Here is a 22,053-nt window from a genome sequence, read left to right on the forward strand (position 1 = left end):
TGAATTGACATAAGCCGACAAAATGATATTTCATATTGTAGATCCGCAATCTGCCTATGAGTCAACTTCTCTGACAGCACATACTTCTCTCTTAGCTCCTGCGCTGTGCCCTTATCCGGGAACTGTGAGCTGATTGCCTGGAATATCGTGAAGATCGGGAACTGCTTGTCGCTCACTTTCTTCTCCGTCTCTTTAGTGTCCTCTTTGTCTTTTGCCTCTTTAGGAGTTTCCTTCTGTAATGAAATAATTCATATGGCTACTGCTGTTTACATCTAGAAAAAGTTAAGTGTTACAATAATGCTAAAAGAGTAAAAAATAGCTACTTGTAAAATATAACTTATTTTATATACCTTTGACTATTTGCGTTATGAAGAAAATTAAGACATCAGCTAAACATTAAAATTGACTAACATTAATTAACCACTCCGTACCTAACTTTATTTCTTGGTAAAACATAAGTGGACTTGTTACTCTTACCTCCTTTTCTTCTTTGGAATGTGGTGCGTCTCTGTCTTTCCTCTCATCAGCGACCTCGTCCTTGGTCTGGTATGTCATGAGTGCATGCACCAGCTCCACAAATAGCTGGTCATCTATGAAGCCACCCTCCTTGTCGCCTAAAATTTTAGCTTATAAGTTTGATGGATTTGTAAATTGGTACCCAATATATAAAAAATGCCTTTGTAAAGAGAAGTATAGAAAAAGAGTGATAAAAAATGAGCTAATTTTGACATCTTCATGCTAAGTACTTTTTAAGTACGAGGGGTCAAAACTTCAAAAGTACATGGGCGCTGCCTGTCAGTTCCATGAGGTCAAACATGGCTTGGCCTCTTGTGTGTCTAGTAGTAGTAGTAGATGACAATTTGATAGTAAAAATAGCTGAACATTAATGTAATGTACACAATCTAGTCACATCAGCACGGGAGTGCCCCCGCCAAGATGAGCCAAGCGAAGCGCGCAAGGGCACTACCAGAGTAGACAGAATTATAGAGTACTAAATAGATGTCCCGCGCGGCTTCGTCCGCGTAAATTAGGAATTTCACAGAAACCGTACATTTTCGAATAAAAATAGCTATAAATACTCCTTTCACGTGGTCTACTCTATATAAGTGCCAAATATTGCTCTAAAACAATTTTTTACAAATTTTCTGACCCCCCCCCCCCCCCCCCCCTCTCCCCGTGGTGAGATTTCGTGACATTAATGTGCTGGATTGTTTGACAATCAGTAGATGTAATTATATAAGGTTAAACGAATTTGGGGTGAGTTGCACCAGAGGCGTTGTTATAGTTTTTAGTTAAAGTTAAGGTTATCGTCTTATATTAGGTCTATTACTGACTTTAACAAGGGATTTGAATTTGACAGTTCATTTGACATTTTTATAGGTAGTTAAAGTTACAGTTAAAGTAAGTTGGTGCAACTCACTTTTAATGAATGATCTTAGGGTGGGTTGCACCAGAGGCGTGGTTAAAGTTAAGGTTAAAGTTATGGTTATAGTTAAGGCTAAATTTAGCTTTAACTTTGACCGAATAATTGACAGATGTCTGTTGCGTTTATTTTTTTATTCAAGCTATAGGTAACGATTATAATTTTTTTTATCCGTAAAAATCGACAGGAAAAACACATATTTCTTATAACACAGTAAATTTTCACTAAAAAATGTCGATTAAAGGAGTGAGCACACTGAAACGGGCCGACGGCCGTGCCGGGGCTCAGCGTGTCGGGGCTCATCGCAAAAATCCGCCTCCATACAATTTGTATGGAAGCGGATGCGCGTATCGCACACGGTGTCGGGGCGCAGCGGATTTCAAATTGTATGGAGGCGGATTTTTGCGATGAGCCCCGGCACGCTGAGCCCCGGCACAGCCCGTCTCGAGTGTGCTCACTCCTTTAAGTAGGTATGAGCGGTTATAGTTATAGTTAAATATGGTGTCGTTAACCAGAGATTTGACATTTCGCACTGTAGTTAAAGTTAGAGTTATAGTTAGTTAGTTGGTGCAACCCACCCTTAATCGTATTACGATTACAGTACTCCCAAATTAATAACGCGCATGGAAATCTTCGCCAAATGTCGTAATCACGAAAATCGAATCTATGAAACTTGCATTTTGCACGTTGCTCAAAGGAAATAGAAGTAAATATCATATTATAGTGTATATCCGCTGTCGCCGGTCCGTCAATAAGTGCCGGGAAGCCATCGCAGGGGTTACCATGGTAACGTCCAAGCAACGTCGCTGCAAAACGTAGGTGAATGAAATTTTGCACACTTATAGTTTACTAGCAGTTGCCCGCGACTTCGTCGCTCGACTTCAGTTTATAGCGCGCGATGTCAACAAAATTGGTGTCAAAAGCTTTTATAAAAAAAAACCCTGGTACCCCTTAAATCAAAACAGCTGTGCTGTGTACATAATTTTTTTTTTAAATTAAACTTTATATTTTATGCCAAATTTTAAAGCTTATTTAGGCCCATAATTACACAACTTTACCCATAAACTATTTATATCATTGGCCTGGCATTTGGGGGAGGCCTTTGCCCAGCAATGGGACTGCATAGGCTCTTAAAAAAATTATATCATTGATAGGTTTGACTTTTAAGGTTACTTCACTACATAGATAAAGTACTGAGTTATTTAATAACGTTAAAAAGTAATAACAATCGAAAAAAAATCGAGACTCGGATGTAAGATGATACAACCTCTTATAGAAAGAAGTCTGGGCAAGCGTCACCGCGATGTAGGAGACGCACGGCGCCATCTATTATGAATTTTTTAAACGTAACTTAATTTGAACAAATTTACGCATTTTCACCCCCTTACAATCCTTTTTTTCAGTAAAAAAGTAGCCTATGTCCTTTCTCAGGCTTTAGACTATCTGTATACAAAATTTCATTACAATCGGTTCGGTAGTTTTGGCGTGAAAGCGAGACAGACAGACAGACAGAGATACTTTCGCATTTATAATAATATTATAAATGCGATGGACTCCTTCACAATATCTATACTAATATTATTAGTATAGATATTGTGAAGGAGTATATTATTATCAAATATTTTGCCGCGCTTTAGTGTAAAATTAAGGTTTTAGATTTAGGGGTGAGTATGTAAGGTTAGAAACTTGGCTCTACATGAGATCTCACTACTTTTTGACACCACAAATTATATAATGTTCTAATCTTGGCAACATTTTTACATGAAAATGATTTTGGTGGGATTCAACTTGCATTTTTTTTTAATTAAAATTAAATACCAGTGTAATCTTAAAAATCTAAAAGTTGTGATGGGCTTTATTATTTCCCTTAGATTTATCAAGTACTAGATGTCCCGCGCGGCTTCGCCCGCGTAAATTAGAAATTTTACAGAATCCGTAGGTACATTTTCCCATAAAAAATATTTCCCCCGTTTTTCCCACATTTTCCTGAGTTTCTTCTGTCGTATTAGTCTTAGAGTAATAATATAATATAACCTTCTCGATAAATGATGAGTCTTACTCGATAAATGATCTATCTAACACTGAGATAAGTTTTTAAATCGGACCTGTAGTTTCTGAGATTGACGCGTTCAAGCAAACATACTCTTCAGGTTTATAATATTAGGTAGATATAGATTTTTTTTAATTATCGCTTGACAAACTCGAGTCTCGATCTAAAAGACTATGATATGGTAGTGATGATGATGATGATGATGATGAAGAATGTAATTTGCATAGTAGCATATGCTTTCTGTTCTTAAAACAACGCCGAAACTCCCAAACTTGTATCTATAAAGAATCAGGAATTCTCTCAGCACCTTCCGAACCACAGTATACCAGGTATATCTCGGTGCAAAATCTTACTTGTTGGTAGCATATGCTTAGAATACTTCTCACGAAACCGAAGTCACCATATGTTTCCCTATAAGTTTTGAGGAGTTCCCTCGATTACTTATGGATCCTTCATCAGATCATCACTTTTCTGAATATAATACCAAATTGGGATGATACCCTATATACCAAAAGAAAAATTTTGAAAATCGGTTAACCAACGGCGGAGTAATCGTTGAATATAAGAAAACGAACATAACACCTCCCCCATTTTGAAAGTCGGTTAAAATTGTAGCCTATGTGTTATTTATTTAATATTTTAATCAGCACATGAATTGAATAACAAAATTTTTTTCAAATTAATCGTAGCACCATCTGTCAGGACAAACTAAAATTGAAATAGAATAATATTGAATGCGATGATAGCGCCGTCCGCCGGATCTAATGTAAAACATTCCAAAATCAACAACTCCTTATAAATAAGAAATCAATTGAAAAAACATTTTCCAGTAGACCAAACTGTAAATCTAAACCATTCTCGAATCTCCACGAACACACACAAAAAATTTCATCAAAATTGGCCAAGATAAGATAAATCCGTTCAGCCGTTCTCGAGTTTTAGCGAGACTAACGAACAGCAATTGATTTTTATATATATAGATTTATCTTTCGATTTCTATATAGTCTTATTAAAAAAATAATCGGACAGAGTAACAACTTAAGTTAGCTAAAATAAAAAAATAATCGGACAGAGTAACAACTGAAGTTAGCTAAAATTGTGTTTATTTATGTACTATGTATTTTGAGACTATGCAATTTTGTCGCGTTCGCGATTCACTTTCACTTTTGTTGAGTTTCAGAACGCGATATTAGGTCCTCCAACGCGCACGCGAATTTGAACTTTATGCAGCGGTAATAAATTACAAATTGACTCTCCATTTTATTTAGAAAACGTTTGTATGGGAAATAGAAAAATGCTGTTTTGAGGATTTTCCCGGCAATTATTCGAATTTTTCTCACCTTTTAAACCTTCCCTAGACCTCCACGAATAATTCAAGACCAAGATAAGATAAATCCGTTCAGCCGTTCTCGAGTTTTAGCGAGACTAACGAACAGCAATTGATTTTTATATATATAGATAAACTACTTTAGACAACAGGACAGTCAAAGTACAACTTGGGACATATCTCACCATGAACTTTTCCATCATAATTCTTAATGAGCTCCTCGATAAATGTGCCGTCCTGGTCGAGGACTTCATCTCCCATGTAAGGGATGTTGTGGAGGACGGTCTCGTCTTCCACCATGAAGTTCTTCTGAGTCGGCGCCCAGGTGTACATTGTAGGGATGGGGTTCACTGAGTTGATGATGCGGATCGGTACCTGCTGAGTCGTCACCACACCAGATGCTGGAATAGAAACAACAAAGCTTTATCACTTTATGATGTAATTTATGTGTCACCTAATACAAACACAATCATAAAATTACACAAATTGCAGCTTTAAACTGATTTGTAACATTAAATAAGCAATAAACAAGTAGTTTGATAAAGGAACAAGTAGACTAGATTCTAGAAGTACAAATATCGTATCAAAGCTAGAATTTTACCAAAAAAATCCTAATATTGTCACAAACATAAGATAAACATTGGGATAATCTGCAAGAATACCATCTGTGTAGGTGACCTCAGCTCGTTTCATGAGACTCTCATGGTTGGAGGAGGGTGCCGGTGGGGGCCAGAACGGCCGGCCGCGATCAGAGCACTCCTCGTGGGTCTCAACTGCCTCCGACATAAGCCGCATATTCTGTGCCCATGCCACCTTCACCGCGTCGGCGCGCTTGAATCTCTAATAGCATGATATGATTAATAAATTATGTACATTTTTGGAAATCACTGAACACAAAGACTTATTAGATGTACGTACCTTCACTTGGCGAAGGCGCATATATTCGGACTTCACACGCTTTTTCCATTCTGCTGATACTTTTGACTTACTCATCTATTTAATAATATCTGATATATCTTTTAAAATCACTTTATAACAAACAAATTAGGTACCGTATGTACAATAAAGTCGAGAGTCGAGACAAGTAGAAACGGTCGATTTATAAATAAGCACAGATACAAATATATTTGTAGATATATATGTCAAATGTCATACTTATATAAGTCAGAAACAGAAATCTTTTTTTTTTTTTAATTTTTCCCGGTCGGGGCAGGCAAAGGGAGCGTTGCCCATATATACATTATATTCACAAAAGTGGTGATCTGATGAAGGATCCATACGTAATCGAGGTAACTCCTCAAAATTTATGGGGAAACATGTGGTGACTTCGGTTTCGTGAGAAGTATTCTAAGCATATGCTACAAACAAGTAAGATTTTGCACCGTGGTATACCTGGTATACCGTGGTTCGGAAGGTGCTGAGAGAACTCATTCTTTATAGATACAAGTTTGGCAGTTTCGGCGTTGTTTTAAGAACGGAAAGCATATGCTACTATGCAAATTACATTCATCATCATCATCATCACTACCATAATATTATACCATGCATCATCCCATGATTATGAGCCCTTTCATAGTCTTTTAGATCGAGGCTCGAGTTTGTCAAGCGATAATTTAAAAAAATCTATACCTAATATTATAAACCTGAAGAGTATGTTTGCTTGAATGCGCTAATCTCAGGAACTACAGGTTCCTGAGATTAGCGCATTATATTATATTATCACGCTAAGACTAATACGACCGAAGAAACTCAGGAAAATGTGGTAAAAACGGGGAAAATATTAGAAAGGGTTTATCTCACGAACTACTGGAGCAATTTTTATAGCAATATTTAGCACTTATATAGAGTAGACCACGTGAAAGGAGTATTTATAGCTATTTTTATTCGAAAATGTACGGTTTCTGTGAATATCCTAATTTACGCGGGCGAAGCCGCGCGGGACATCTAGTAATATTATAAAGGCGAAAGTTTGTTCGGATGTATGGATGTATGGATGTTTGTTACTCTTTAACGCAAAAACTACTGAATGTATCTTAATGAAACTTTACAATAATGTAGCTTATACATCAGAATAACACATAGGCTACAATTTTAACTGACTTTCAAAATAGGGGAGGTGTTATGTTCGTTTTTTTATATTCAACGATTACTCCGCCGTTTGTGAACCGATTTTCAAAATTTTTCTTTTGGCGTACAGAGTATCATCCCAATTTGGTACTATACTCACAAAATTGGTGATCTGATGCTGGGAGCCATGAATAATCTAGGGAACTCCTTAAAATTTATATTTTATTTTATTTTATTTTATTTATTTGGTCTGCCAACAGGTCTACATCTTATAAAAAACTTATTTCACTAATATTAACACGAACCTTATTGAGGTGCAGACCCAATTACAGGCAGACTCAGCATGCAAATAATATATTTATAGCGAAATTGCTTTTATGAGGTCGATGATGACAATATCGCACGTTAAGTTGGGTAGGGGATTTCTGCTAGCACTCGCTTAAAAGGAGCAAGTTTGTGAGCGGCAATGTTAACATCGAACTCCTTGTACAGCTTGTTATGGTCTCGACATATTCTCGGTAGCATGCTATGATGGCCTAAATTGGTTCTGTAACCCTTTACAGAAAACACCTCTCGCTTTCTAGAGTTAGGTCTTGGAACAGAAAACATTATTCGTGACAGGAAGTCAGGACTGTTATATAAGTTATTTAACATTTTAAAAAGAAACATCTGATCAGTTATCCACCTACGATGCTCAAGTTTCTGGATATTGAAGTATTCTAATCGTTCGTCATATGTATTTAAAACATTATACTTTTTTTGGTGAATTGTTAAAAAGAATAAGAATTTTCGTTGAACCGCTTCTATTCTATTAATATGGCATCGATAGTGTGGACTCCAGACCGGGGAACAATACTCCAATACCGTTCTCACAAGCATGAAATACAATAATTTAAAGGGCGATGACGTTTTAAAATCTTTACAGTTCCTCCAGATAAAGCCCAGCATCTTGAGAGATTTAGTCACTATGGTATCGATGTGGTTAATAAACGTTAAGTTTTCATCAGTAATTACACCTAGGTCTCGCACCCGGGATACTCGATCAAGATTTACATAATTAATGTGATAAGAAGAAGCGATAGTGTTCTGCTTTTTCGAGAATTTAATAAAATTGCATTTTTTAGCGTTTAAAGGAAGTTTGTTAGTTTCGGTCCAAATATGTATTTGATCTAGGTCTAGCTGTAGTTGAATGATGTCAAGATTTATATGGAAACATGTGGTGACTTCGGTTTCGTGGGAAGTAGTCCAAGCATATGCAATCAACAAGTAAGATTTTGCACCAAGGTATACCATGATTAGATTGGGAAGGTGCTGAGAGAACTCCTTTGCATTGCTTTAAGAACGGAAAACATATGCTACTATGGAAATTGGAAAAAAAAAAAAACTATTGGTCCGATTAAAAAAAATATTTTAGTGTTAGATATCTCATTTATCAAAGAAGGCTATAGGCTATTTTATCACGCTAAAACTAATAGGACCAAAGAAACAGAGGAAATGTGGTTAAAACGGAAAATTATTAGGAAGGGTTTATCTCACGAACTACCATAGCAATTTTGCAAAAAATTTACGTTTTCCGTAAAATTCCTAATAACTTATGCGAGCGAATACGCGCGGGACATCTAGTTTATAATATAAAGTAAGATAAATACGGCTCAAAAGCGCAAACTATAGTGCGTCAAGAAAGTGAAGAAATTAAAAAGTGGCGAACTTTGCGAGTGTGGATCAGTAAATTTGGCAGTATGCGCGATCCGCGGTGCGATGCGCGCCGCGATCTGCGCCGCAGTTCGCGGCGCGCTGTCGCGTGCGAGTGTGGATCGGCAGTTAAAGGGCCCATTCACGGCAGGACTGCACGGCAGTCTTGCAGTAAATGAGCCTCACTGATTGGTTCACACTCGGTGTTGCCGGCCGGAAACTCCGAGTGTGAACCAATCAGTGAGGCCCATTCACTGCAGGACTGCCGTGCAGTCCTGCCGTGAATGGGCCCTTTAAGATTCATCTTTTGTCTTTTTTTTAATTAGTTAATAAAATTAAGTAATCACACTTCAGTAAAAAAAAAATGTAACACTAAAAACGAAACAAATATTATATTAATATGTATTTTATTTGTAAAATAAATGTAACTAAGTTTAGGCAATTACTTTTATTTACGACTTGAAGAAAAGGATCGTAATATCCAAGTTCTGTTCAATGTAAGTACTTATGCATAAAAAAAATAAAGTTCTTTTTTTAAACTTTTCTCAAAACGCTCAAAACGATCCATAATCCGTTCCACTTGGGTTTGTATCACTGACGCTCACATGCTAGGGGAGCGGGAAAAACTACGGTCTTGAGCGTTGTCGTTTTTAACGTCATCTGGAACGCAGGGATTATGTCAGTACTCAGTGTCTTCCTAAACTGTTACCAGTGTACTGGTCTAAGCGCTTTGTTTTTCGTGAAATTTAAACTAGAGAGACGAAGCCAACAATAACATAGATGTTCAAATACATACAGTTTTATGTTAATTTTATGCTAATGGAAAATAAATTTATGGTATTTTGATTTACGTCACGCTTGACAGTTGACAGTACACTGATATTTTTTAGAAACACAACCAATATTAAGGGAGTTTTTGGAAGAATGTGAAAGAGTGATGTTGTGTTTTTATATTATTTTCCTAAAATTGTGTTATCTGGGTTTTTAATGTGTAATATTGGTAGGATATTAACCATTAAATATTCGTTATCGTGCACAAGTGTAGGAAAGTGATGTAATAACCAGAAACGTGCTATTTTGTGTTCCCTCCAAAACTCCATCAAAAGTTTCAGTAAAGCGTCCTACCACTTTACTGAATCGACCGACTTGACTTCTTGACTGTATTGACTTTATACTTAGACTTTGACTAGACTTTAGACCTGACTGACCTGACGATAATATAGAAAAAATTGTATAAAGAATATTGTTTTCCCGCCATAATATTATACTCGACACTGGCCATGCCATCGCCATCGGTTATAGCCGAAGTGCCATTATATGAAAAAAAAAAACAATATTAAGTCAGTGATGCCAACCTGCAAATAATTTCAGATCGGTGGGGAACCAATAGAAAATCTAGAAGTGTCTATCGTCGCGCCATCTGGTGCAGATTATAAAAAGAAAACAGACTATTCTGATTTCTGACAAATTAAAATTGTTACACTTCCGGCAAAAAATAACTAAAAATATTTTAGCAAACACAGTATCTTCAAAATACTAAGATACCAAATAACAGGTATTTAAATACAAGATACAAAATGAATCCATCAAACCATCTTTTTCGCCTTTTATTTATTTTGATTTTCATTGAGCCAACAGATAAGCCCACGTATTCCGTGGATAAGCCTATGAGTAGACCAATTTTTTGTTGCTTTGATAGAACTGGCCATTATGAAGACGTCTGACCAAAATGACAACTGATTTAGTCACTAAATAACAATGAGTTTCTAAAATACCTACTTAGTAACATAGAATATCATTGCTAAATAAGGACAAGTGGAATAATAAGCTTCTAATTAGTCTTCTTTTTAGGATTCTAATTATTAGAACTTCTAGATTTAGTCAAATGGAATAACAATTAACAACCTTATTTATGATTCAGTAACTAAATTTAGTCAAGTGGAATAGCATTTAGAGAGTTACTAAATGCTATTCCACTTGACTAAATTTAGTTACTGAATCATTTAGACGTCTAAATTTAGTAAGGTGGAATAAGTGCTTACTGCTTAAAGCACTTATTCCATTATTTTCACCTCACTGAATTTAGACGTCCTCAAATGATTCAGTAACTAAATTTAGTCAAGTGAAATAGGATTTAGAAAGTTACTAAATGCTATTCCACTTGACTTAATTTACTGAATCATTTAGACGTCAAAATTAAGTAAAGTGGAATAAGTGCTTTAGGTGGAATACTTGTGCAGTGTGCCACGAATAATAAAAACTAAGGAAGAGTACAGAAACGAGTATGGAAACGAGCACATAATTATTATTTTAAAATCAAACATTTTCCTCTGATCGTTAAGACATCGATAATAATAATATACGTCATGTAATAGTTATGAACAAACCTTAACTTTTTATAATTCGTAGGCAGTAGACTTGATTTTCTTCCTCCTTTTTTTTATTAAAGTATTTTTTTCTCCACGTTTGTATTCTTTAGTCTATGATAAACATTTATTGTCGTTGATTGTTGAAAGCGAATTCTGTTCGCTGCCATTTTCTATTGGGAATAATTTATTATTAAGTAAATTGTTTCAAACACATTTCATACAAGAAGGTGAGCATATCGTATAATGATTTATTGGATTTGTTTTGTTATTTTCGCTACACTTTTGATGCATGCTTTTTGTAATAACGTGCATAGTCGGATGTGTATTACGTAATTTGTTGTTCCTCGTCACAAATTCACAACGAAACATCAATAAATGCGTGCAATGCGAGAGGGGAACGTAGAATTGTTGTCTACACCGAAAAGTTGTTCTGTTTGTAGGTGTGTGCAAACCTACAAACTGCCGCAGGTTATGCGAAGAGGCACGCATAAGTATGTCCTCGTATCGCGGCGAGTCGGACGCGTGGGACGGCGGCCCTCCTGGCGCCGAGGCGGACTACGCCCCGCAGCGCGCCCTCCCGCAGGCCGCGCCTTTGCCCACCACAGACCCCTGGACCGGTGTCAGCTATAGTCAGTACGGCCAGCCCTACGACTATCAGGCTTACGGGGCCTCCGGTTACGGTTATAATTACGATGCCTCGTACTATCAACGGGATAGTGGCTACTACGACAGTTCTAGGGGATCATATCCTCAGCAGCAGGGCAGCTACAACTACAGCAGGTCCTACGACAACTCCAAAGCACCCGGTGGACCTTCTCGAGATGGTTTCGAACGCTCTCGCCGCTCATACGACCGCAGCGGGTCGCCTTATATCAAACGAGAGAGAGAATATTCTAGGCACAAGGAAACTAGCTATGAAAACTCTAGACGGCAGAAATCTAGGAGCATCTCCAAACCGAGGCGTCGCAAATATTCATCCAGTGACCAATCAAGCTCCCGGTCTGGATCATATTCTAGAGTCAAAGTGAAGACAGAAAAACGATCCGCTTCATCGGCATCTTCGGATTCTAATAGATCATATAAGAAAGCATCATCCAGCAGAAGAGATCATTCCAGTAGGACACCACCACCAAAAGTAAAATCTTCCCATGTTCGTTGTGATTCTAAATCACCTTTAGATAAAAACTATGATAAAAATAAGGAACCTAAAGTTAAGAGAGAAATTGATTCAGAAGAAAGAAAAATGATAAAAAGTAAACAATCTAGGGAACGGAGGTCAAGAAAAGTAAGAACTCCACCGAGTAAGCCAGCAAAGACAGTGTCCCCAAAGAGGTACAAAAGTACTGACAGATCCTCAGTCACACCACCGAGAGCTTACAAAAGATCTGTTACGCCCCAAAAAAAAAAGAGCAAACCAGTGGCATCTAAAACTCCACCCAGACGCCCTAGAGATGCCTCAGTGACACCCCCAAGAAGCTATGCAAAGGCCCGTTCGGTTTCAAGATCAAAATCACATTCAGGATCATATACTCCTCCACGTAAACATATGAAATCTCGCACGCCCAAGTCTCGAAGTAGGTCATACTCCTCCTCCAGTCATTCCACCCGTTCATCTCGTTCACGGTCTAAATCCAGCCGCTCCGTAAAGAAATCGAAACACCGATCAAAGAGCCGCTCGAGAGATCGTAGCTCCAGCTCTAGATACAAAAATAGAAGACTGAGAAGCCCCGAAAGTCGGTCTAGGTCCAAATCGCGCAGTTCTCGCTCGAGGAGTCGGAGCTACAGCGGAAGCGGGAGCGATGATGAAAGGCGGGGTCAATTTACGGTGGCCGATAGAAAGAGATTCTGGAAAATGCATAGAAGCAAACAAGGCGAAAGGGAAGCAAAGAAATCGCCGCCCAAGGAACTTAAACCGCCACCTGGGGCCATAGAATCGACTGCAGTCGACGATATTGAGTACGGAGACCCTCCTGAAGTTGAGGGGCCTAATTTTGCAGAGCTCCTACCCGGCCCTGAACAAGTCCTGCAAACTGCTCCCACATCTAAATCCAAACCTGGTCCGATACCAATTAAAAATGACGGCAGCTTCCTGGAAATGTTTAAAAAACTGCAGGAGGAAACAAAGAAAGAAGAGCCAGTTGAACAAAAGCCAATAATGAAAAAGCCAGTTTTGCCATTCATTGGCAAGAGGAGGGGCGGAAGAGTTCTAAAGACGGGTCTCGTTAAAAAGGCTAAAGCTATAGACGAGCAGCCTGCAGACGCTCCTAAGGACGCGTGGTCGCTTTACATGCAGGAAGTCAAGAAGTATAGAGAGACATCTTGTGAGGAGGAGAGAAAGACTAGGCCCCTTGTGAAATAGTGTCTTAATTATTGTACTCAAGACTTTCATGTATTACTATTTTTTGTATTGTATATTCCTCTTATGATTTGTATAATGTAAAGCGACAGTATTCCCTAAATAAAAGATTAAGAGAATGATTATTATGTTCTTTCGTTGCAGTAAATATGCCTGCAATGCTCAAATCGGCTGAGGACCTTAAAACCGCACCTTTTGATCCGCGGTTCCCTAACCAGAACCAAACCAGGTAATGTTTTTGGCTTTTATTACTCACAGAAGTTCATACAAGTTATTTGGTAATCATTTTTGTTATAGTCATAGGACTGGGCGCGGTACCTCCGCTTGAATAGCAAAATACTACTTATTTCAGAAATTTTATCTTTACTCTCTGTAGAAGATTAATTTTTGCCATAAGTAAATTACTCAAGACTAGAGATGGGCATTTACCCGGTAAAAACCCGAGGCTCGGGTAAATACCCTTTTATACCGGGTATAAATTAAAATCAGTTTATATCTCTAAAATATTAGCTCAAACAGATAATGTGACCCTTCTGATAAATAAAAATGACTGTTAAAAATGGCGTTTATGCTAAATACACCGACAATCACGAGCGGCTATTGATTACGTAGTCGATGTTGAGGAAATACACTGCTCGTGATTGGTGGATTCAAGTGGTGTCCTATACAACTTAAATACACAATAATTATTGATTTGATTAAGTTCTTTTTTAAATTAAATTATGAAGACTAGATATTATATGTATGCTGTACACGAGTATGCGTAAATTTTATTTTTTATACTTGTATTATTATCTAGATTATTACTTGGAAGCGAAATTCAAAATCATTGATAAAGTAAATATTCACATCTACACTACTATTATAAAGAGGAAAGATTTGATTGTTTGTTTGTCTTGAATAGGCTCCGAAACTACTGGACCGATTTGAAAGATTCTTTTACCATTGGAATCCTACATTAATTATCCTACATTAAAAAATAGGGTTCCGTAAGATATTTGGGATTTTCGGACGCAAGGTGTAAAAAATCAACCAGAAATGATACTTTTTTCGCGTACGCTGCCTAAACTATAAAAGATACAACCATAAAATGTTCTAAGTAATTGTAGATCTTTTAAATATCTACAGAAAAGTCCGCGACACACTATACCTATCTATGTTGAGTGAGGCACAATAACCATTTTTTTATTAAAATATCTTGAAATGTTTATGTTACATTTAAATGCCTTTATTTTACTCATGGCATTAATTCTTATCAAAATAAATTATTTAATTACTAAGTACAGTTAATGTAGATAATATTTGGTCTTTGAATCGTCAAAGCGCGCCGCGCGGGGGTGTGCTCGCCCGGAGAGTCCACGTAAATATTAATTATTACTACCTCGATCATGGGAATCGCAGACATAATAGATTTATAATATAATAGTTATGCGACAGCCGGGTGCCGCTTCATTGATGGGATAATATTATATTGCTTCATTAATTCATTACGTTTTGAATGACTATTATTTATGATTGCTATTATAATTAATTTCTATAAATAGTTACAGATTTATAGAAATCTCCAATAGCGGCAGCCGGCTGCCAGCATAACAATTATTGAAGATCTATTGTGTCTGCGATACCCACGATGTCTGTGATACCCACGTCGGAAGTATAATTAATGCATATTTTTAAATTCTACACTATTTCTGCTGAGCATAGGCTATAGCCTATAATTATTTAATGAGAGAAAAAAGGGAACCATAATAACACTAATGTTAATTGTGTAAAAAAACTACCAAAATATTCCATATATTGTAAGCTTTATAAATTATAGACTCAAAGTGATGTACTAGAGTCTTATAAGTTATAGAGGACATTAATTTACGCATGTAGGTAAGTATAAAATAATAAAGCATAAAACTACCAAAAAAACATAAAATACTTTAAACAAAAAAAATACATTTAGAAATTGCAAAATAGTATAAATAATAGTATCTTCTGTAGGTAAGGATAAAATAATCAAACATAACACTTAAAATATAAAAAAAAAATACAATAAAAATGAGTATAATAATTATAATAGGTATAGTAGTTACAGGCTAAATAGTGTAAACCATTTTTATGTTCTGCTTAACATAAAGGTTGACTAAGAAATAAAGATTGAAAAAAAATTATTTAAAAATCAATGTCCACCCGTGCGAAGCCGGGGCGGGCCGCTAGTACTATATATTTTTGTTATTATTTACATACTAAATCTTGTATGTAGCGATTAAAAAAGTGTTACATAATAATATATAAATCGTGCACGACAAGAGTTGTAAAAATTATAATAATAATGATTGTTATGTGTTCTTTATTTTAGATGAATAATAATTATAATGATTAAATTTTTTCTTTATTGTGCCTTTTTTTAATCTGCTGCATGTTATTTTTAATATTAAATTAAAATTTTGAGTTTTATAACTCAAAATTTTACATAGTAAATCGCAATATTAAGGGTTTAGCCTATAAAGTAATGTTTTACATATATTTAAAGACTCATCAATATTTATCCGGTATTTTTAATTTATACCCGGTAAGAAGGGTATTTTTTAATTTTTACCTATTCCACCCATTTTTACCAATTTTTAACTACCCGATTTTTACCCACCCGCCCATCTCTACTCAAGACCCATTGTTTTTATAGCCATAAAAATAGTATGTGCAATGCGCATGTATATTGTATATTATGTTATTGGTGCTCATCAAAATAGGTCTAGTAGTAGCCTACTTAACACAACAAAAAAACCTTTCCTTTTATAAAGTGTTACCTTATACCTATCGATCTTTATTTGTGGCAATCCTTGTTTTAAATAAAGGTAATGTGGTCTTCAAACTTTGCATAAGGTCAAAAGGTAACCAAAACATTTTTTAGAAGCACAAAAATTACACTCCGAAATTAACCGTTTCAGGCACTGCTACCAGAGCTACCTGGACTTCCACCGCTGCCAGAAGGTGCGTGGTGAGACGTATGACCCGTGCAACTACTTCAAGCGGGTCTACACATCTCTGTGCCCCAATGAGTGGGTCCAGAAGTGGGACGACCAACGCGAGGCTGGCACATTCCCGGGCAGAATTTAAATAAATGCTTGTGTATTACATATTATATTATTTAATTTTGTTTTAGGAGCAATATAGAATAAATGAGTTACGGTTATGTGATTTTTATTTTTAAAACTACACAATAATGTTTTTACTTTTTATTTATTCCAAATTGTATAAAAAGAGAAGTAATTAGATTAGCTCAAGACTGTTCTCAAACCTAGAATCTTGGATCAATTATTATTTAATATAGAGATTAGAGACTCAAGGCGAGTGCGGATGCCCTACAAAGGCTTCCGTTCGCGCTCGCACGACAAATCTATACTTAGGCCGACTTAGGCGCACCGCGCAGCGCAGACGACAGACTATCCGTGACGCACTTTTTAGTCCGTGGAAATAGAACCTATGCAATTATAAGCAGAAAAGCACACGTCTGCGCTGCGCGTCGTGTGCGTTGCTGCATACAATTGCATAGGTTCTATTTCCACGGAGTAAAAAGTACGTCACGACTCACGGATAGTCAGTCGTCTGCGCTGCACCTTAAAATAAAGCGGAAGCGTTTGTTTGAACGCGCTTATCTCAGGAACTACGGGTCCGATTTGAAAAATTCTTTCAGTGTTAGATAGCCCATCGCCATGCCGACTAACTGTATGGGCGCCGCAGACTCGATCGCACAAAAAGTCGGTCGTCTGCGATCTCCCTTATCGAGGAAGGCTATAGGCCAGTACGCCAACGAGATATCTTACTCTACATGTTTCCTCGATGTTTGATGGTTTGTCTCTCCATTTCTATTGACCCTAGCATAACAAACATTTTTTCTCGCGTAGATCTATCATCGAAATAACACATTTTTATAGAGTTTTGTCGAGATAATGTCCAGATTTTAACATTATGAGACGAGTAGTTTTTAATTATCTCGAGAGTGAGATATCTCGTTGGCGTATGCTAGACAGGCTGGCTAGGGTCACCAAATTGCGGACCGCCGACCCATTGTGTGCGGACCAAGCATGTTCGAAGATGATATTCGTTCATCTTAGGACTTTAACATCTCTAGGATTTAATGTCAATATAGCTAGCACCAATATTTCACTACAAACTTCAGAGAGATAATTAAGTAGCTACAAAAAAATGGTTATGTAGGCTACTCACTTCTTCCTTGCATTGCCTTCTATGCATGAACTATACTGGTAATCCCCCCTTACCTATAGTTACTTTTCTCATTGATATCTAAAATACCTTTGTAATTTCCGTAATTACATTTGTTTAATTTTTTTTTTAATGTAAAATGTGTGGACCGCGAAGATCATTTCACGTCTTAAAACGGACCCCGAGCAAAACTAATTGGTGACATCTGCTATAGGCTATATTTTATCACGTTAAGCCGCGGCCGCACATGCGTCTATCGTACGAAGCTTCGTGCTATAAGACGTACCATTGTCCATTGCATTGGACGATACACGCAGATCGTCCAATGGTATCGTTCTAAGCATGAAGCACTACGCAGGTGCGACCCGGGCATAAGACTAATAGGAGCGAAGAAATAGAGGAAAATGTGGAAAAAAACGGGGGAAATTATTTGAAATAGCTTATCTCACGAACTACTGGAGCAATTTATAAGTTATTTGGCACATAATATAAGAAGTAGACCACGTGAAGGATCACAGGCTTTTTTTTGTGGACTAATTTGTCTGTGAAATACCAAATTTACGCGGGCGAAGCCGCGCGGAATGTCTAGTTATATTATACCCGAAGTATGTTTATTTTTCTCTATGTATTATAATATTTGCAATGATATGTGCGTTGCCATATTTCATTGCAACAATGCATTGTCACCACTGACCTCCATTATACAAGTACCTACGCTGGACTTAAGATACTCATACCCACCTGCTTTATGTGCCTATTTGTAGCGGAATCAGCGCCCCCAATGCGGGGGAAGAGAACTAAATCTGACGTAACTTGCAAATGGCCGCTAATCGCTATTGGTTGTAGAAACTAGTATTAGTTGGTAATACTAATATAATATATTCTGTGGTATTAGTTCCAAGTACTCTCTCTACTGCTATCAGCGCCAATATGGCGACTTACAAACGTCATTTTACGTCAGATTTAGTTCTCTTCCCCCGCATCGGGGGCGCTGATTCCGCTTCAAATAGGCACAAAAACCAGCACTTATAGAGTATCGTAAGTCCAGTGTACGGTACGTCTTGTATAATGGAGGTCAGTGACTGTCACACGATGCAATGTGGCGTCGCTCTCTCAAGCAAGACCTCTTTAAAACATACTAATCGTTCCAAAATTTGACTAAAATGAGACTCGGTCAAAATATGTAGGTAAAAAAGACAGCAAACTTTCAGATAACTTTAATTTTTTGATGACGCATAAGCTGTTTTCACATTAACCAATTTAAGTTAGCCATCTGACGCAATGAAGTCATACAGAGCTGTTAAGTATTTCGTTGACGCATTCGGCTATTGCTCGCGCACTCTCTCCTGTTACAATACTTCGGTGCGAGGCCTGCAACTGTCTTCTGTCTAGGCCAGAACACATCTCCCTCAGGCCGTAATCATCATCAACCCGCACGTAGTTCTGACTGGCGGTGAGCAGTGTTACGTGACCTTTAAGCCGCTTGTTCAAGTCATACTCGTCCATAATTTTCGTCATTTCTCTGAATCTGTTGACTGCCATTTTAATTTCATCTGCGGGGAAGGGTGTTTTGTTTTTCAGTAAATCGACGGTGGCGTTGACTCGTTCCTCCCAGTTGTATGCGCTTCTAATGCAACCCGCTACCTGTAATAATAAAGAAGGTTTGGAAAATCTAATAAAGGTCAACAACAATATCTCAGCAGTAAAGCAGTAGATCGACTGCTTCCTGCTACAGCATCTACGAGACGTCTCTCTGTGTGTTACCTCTACAGACTCTACAGTCTACGATTTTGACCGCTGATCGCTATGCCAAGAAAAATGTACGAGTACCTGGTGTAACGAATTTAGGATACATCTAGTGCCATAACCGGATTGATTCATAGGCAAGCGCATCTAAGTTATTTGGCGAGGTTATGTCAAGTTAATTTGATTTGTCGACGGGCCCGACCAAGTGACATAGGTCCGCCTCTGCCGGACTCTGCCTGTTAATTCATTTCTCTGATAGTACTATAATATTTTAAGTATATTAAAAAAAAAGTTTTACCTTCGTAGCCTCGCCCTGGTTAACGAGCATAGTGAAGTAGGCGAGCATGCGCGCGTGGCTGGCTGACCCGTGGCTGCGTTCGGACAGTTTCTCGCGAAGGAGGACGGACTTATTGTACTTCGGGGAGCCGTCCACGCATACGAGGTGCACCTCGCAAGCCGCCTGCAAAGTAAATGTCAGAAGGTACCTAAATATAACTGCCGTACATTTAAACCGAGATTGTCGAAAGAGACCAAGGCGTAATAACGTGTTTTCTTGTTGTGTTAAACTTTTACAGCATAAGAATTCAGACAAGGAGAAAACAAAACTCTACAACGGTCAACGACACAGTGTGGATTTTTATTAGCTGCTGCGTGGCTGAACAACGAACTAGGTATTCCTTTAACTCGGTAAATAGTATCAGCCACTACAGTCTGGTTGGACCTTGAATTAGTCGGAATTCGGTATAATACCAATTACCAGCAAGAATTAGTTTTAGCCGAAAATACTCGGCGTTAAATACTAGATGTAACCATGAGTATAATGGTCTAACTGGCTAAAACGCTAGACGTAGCCATTCTTCAGAGCTTAGTAGAGTCCGAGTTTAGTCGGAACATATTAGTTTAAACATTAGTTATAGCGAAACCTATTACCTGTTCAAGCTGATAAGCCATTTCGAACGCTATAGCCGCACCATAAGAGTACCCAAGTACAGTGTATGGTGGGTCGGCCATAGCTCTAATTTGTTTCACGTAACACCCGGCCAAATCGGCCAGACTGGTAGTAGGTACGTCCGCGCACTGCAGGCCGAAGACTGGTGCGCGGATGTTGGCTGCTATATCACGGAATGGCGTCGCTACGCCCTCTATGGGATGTACCTGTAATAAAAAGTTTTGGAGGGGGTCACACACTATAGTTTGTGCGTTTTAAGCTGATATGGGTGACAGTTCTCATATTCCTTCCGCTTACGCTCGCAGCATCAGAAGAGCTGCAGGTGCGTTGCCGGCCTTTTAAGAGGGAATAGAGTAATAGGGGAGAGTAGGGATGGGAAGCGAAGGGAAGGGAATAGGGGAGGGTAGGGAAGGGAATAGGGTAGGGGATTGGGCCTCCGGTAAACTCACTCACTCAGCGAAACACAACGCAAGCGATGTTTCACGCCGGTTTTCTGTGAGAACGTGGTATTTCTCCGGTCGAGCCGGCCCATTCGTGCCGAAGCATGGTTCTCCCACGTATGAAATGACGTGTCTATCTTATAACAGCCTTTACTTTACGTGGGAGAGCCATGCTTCGGAAGTGCTGAAGACTGGACGTCAAAAAAAGAGTTCTGCTGTCATGTATCACACGTCTCTTTTACCACGCAGTGTTACTGACAGTGACATCTCTCTTGCTCAGGCCTTTGTTTCTCTATTCCGCTAGGTATATTAACTTTATGGCACAGGCGTAAATGTGCGTAAATAAAATGGTAACCCAAATCCAATTACGGAAATCTGGGTTCAAGTTAAGCAAGCTTGGTGTAAACTGTTGTTCATTAATCTCTCTCTTAAGGATAGGTTACAGTTTACATAGTGCAAGCAGCTGATGTGAAAGTAGGCAGTTACTGTGCCTGGGTACTCGCACGAGAGCAGCTCGACTCGCCTCCCTGGGTCACACCATGCAAGCTGCTGACATTGCCCCGGTAAATTCGCCCAGTCGAGTCGTATCTATGGTGGGGGAAGGCGAGTAGCTAGTAAAAAAAAAAATGTTGTAGTAACTCGCACGCGAACAACTGACTCACTCGCACATGACAGTAACTCGTATGATGCGGTCACATGGTGCAAGTAGCTGCACCTCAGTAACTGACTAGGCAGCTAGCGTGTCAGCTTACACCATATAACCCATGCATTACTTTACTTACTTCTTACTTTACATAATATTTACTCAAGTGGATAAGTAACTTACCATAAAAACGGGACGCACATTACCGCTAACTTCTATACTGGGCAGTCTCACAACAATACTCTTTGGCACCAGCTCCCTGTCTCCACACACTGGAATATCCAAAGAACTTGAAACCTCTTTAGGACCACTGACCATCTCTTGTAACTTGTCAAAAGTGAGTGCGTGTATTTCTTTAATTTCTAGAATGAGATTGTACTGTCTCTCCAACGTTCTTTTTATTTCTGCGCTCACTAAGGAGTCTATTCCTAGCTGCTCGAATGTTGTCTTTGAGAATTTCCCCGTGTGGCTGACACCTGAAAGAAATTGTGAAATTATTTTAATTCTCTTTTTAATCTGTAAGGTTCAGGTAGAAAAAAATTAGAGAAGTATAGATTATAAATTCCTATAATAACATAGTGTTACGTGCAAGGGTTCGAGGATTTGGAGAGAAAGACCTGGTGACTCTCTTGAAGACTTTATTAACACTATGACTAGCACAACACTTAGCACTAGGTCCAATCACTAAGCACTATCACTGTCCTAGGTCGTAGCCAAGTCGCAGGTTTCACTGGTTCACTCACTATTGATCACTTGTTGTCGCCGAAGATCGCTCAGAT

At 38.2% G+C, this 22,053-nt stretch overlaps 3 protein-coding genes across 7 annotated transcripts in view; 1 reads left to right on the forward strand and 2 right to left on the reverse strand.

The window, feature by feature from the left end:
- LOC121739447 (histone-lysine N-methyltransferase E(z)) overlaps window positions 1-5,880 on the reverse strand; it is a 30,038-nt gene extending 24,158 nt beyond the window's left edge. For all 3 annotated transcript variants that reach the window (XM_042131932.1, XM_042131933.1, XM_042131931.1), the window contains exons 1-5: window positions 5,719-5,880; window positions 5,463-5,640; window positions 4,986-5,201; window positions 478-614; window positions 85-233 (exon numbers count right to left, since the gene is read on the reverse strand). In XM_042131932.1, coding sequence (XP_041987866.1) covers window positions 85-233; window positions 478-614; window positions 4,986-5,201; window positions 5,463-5,640; window positions 5,719-5,793 — 755 coding nt within the window. In that variant the 5' untranslated portion in view covers window positions 5,794-5,880. The remainder of the gene's footprint in view (window positions 1-84; window positions 234-477; window positions 615-4,985; window positions 5,202-5,462; window positions 5,641-5,718) is intronic.
- Window positions 5,881-8,430: 2,550 nt separating this feature from the next.
- LOC121738921 (cytochrome c oxidase subunit 6B1) lies at window positions 8,431-16,465 on the forward strand. 3 transcript variants are annotated; one of them, XM_042131197.1, is made up of 4 exons: window positions 8,431-8,435; window positions 11,124-11,155; window positions 13,429-13,513; window positions 16,221-16,465. In XM_042131197.1, exons 3-4 carry the CDS (start codon window positions 13,434-13,436, stop codon window positions 16,387-16,389), a joined length of 249 nt encoding a protein of 82 aa, XP_041987131.1. In that variant the 5' UTR covers window positions 8,431-8,435; window positions 11,124-11,155; window positions 13,429-13,433; the 3' UTR covers window positions 16,390-16,465. The 3 variants fall into 3 exon arrangements, with proteins under 3 accessions (XP_041987131.1, XP_041987130.1, XP_041987133.1); XM_042131196.1 differs by lacking the exon at window positions 8,431-8,435 and having other exon boundaries at window positions 11,042-11,155; XM_042131199.1 differs by lacking the exons at window positions 8,431-8,435; window positions 11,124-11,155 and adding an exon at window positions 11,339-12,636 and having other exon boundaries at window positions 13,464-13,513.
- A 2,285-nt stretch (window positions 16,466-18,750) lies between these two features.
- Window positions 18,751-22,053, reverse strand: part of LOC121739109 (fatty acid synthase-like) — a 28,970-nt gene continuing 25,667 nt past the window's right edge. Inside the window, exons 15-17 of the mRNA XM_042131436.1 lie at window positions 21,458-21,750; window positions 20,173-20,397; window positions 18,751-19,140 (exon numbers count right to left, since the gene is read on the reverse strand). Of these exons, the coding sequence (XP_041987370.1) occupies window positions 18,784-19,140; window positions 20,173-20,397; window positions 21,458-21,750 (875 nt within the window). The 3' untranslated portion in view covers window positions 18,751-18,783. The remainder of the gene's footprint in view (window positions 19,141-20,172; window positions 20,398-21,457; window positions 21,751-22,053) is intronic.

The sequence above is a fragment of the Aricia agestis genome, chromosome Z (assembly GCF_905147365.1).
Source record: "Aricia agestis chromosome Z, ilAriAges1.1, whole genome shotgun sequence".
Taxonomy (NCBI): Eukaryota; Metazoa; Arthropoda; class Insecta; order Lepidoptera; family Lycaenidae; genus Aricia; species Aricia agestis.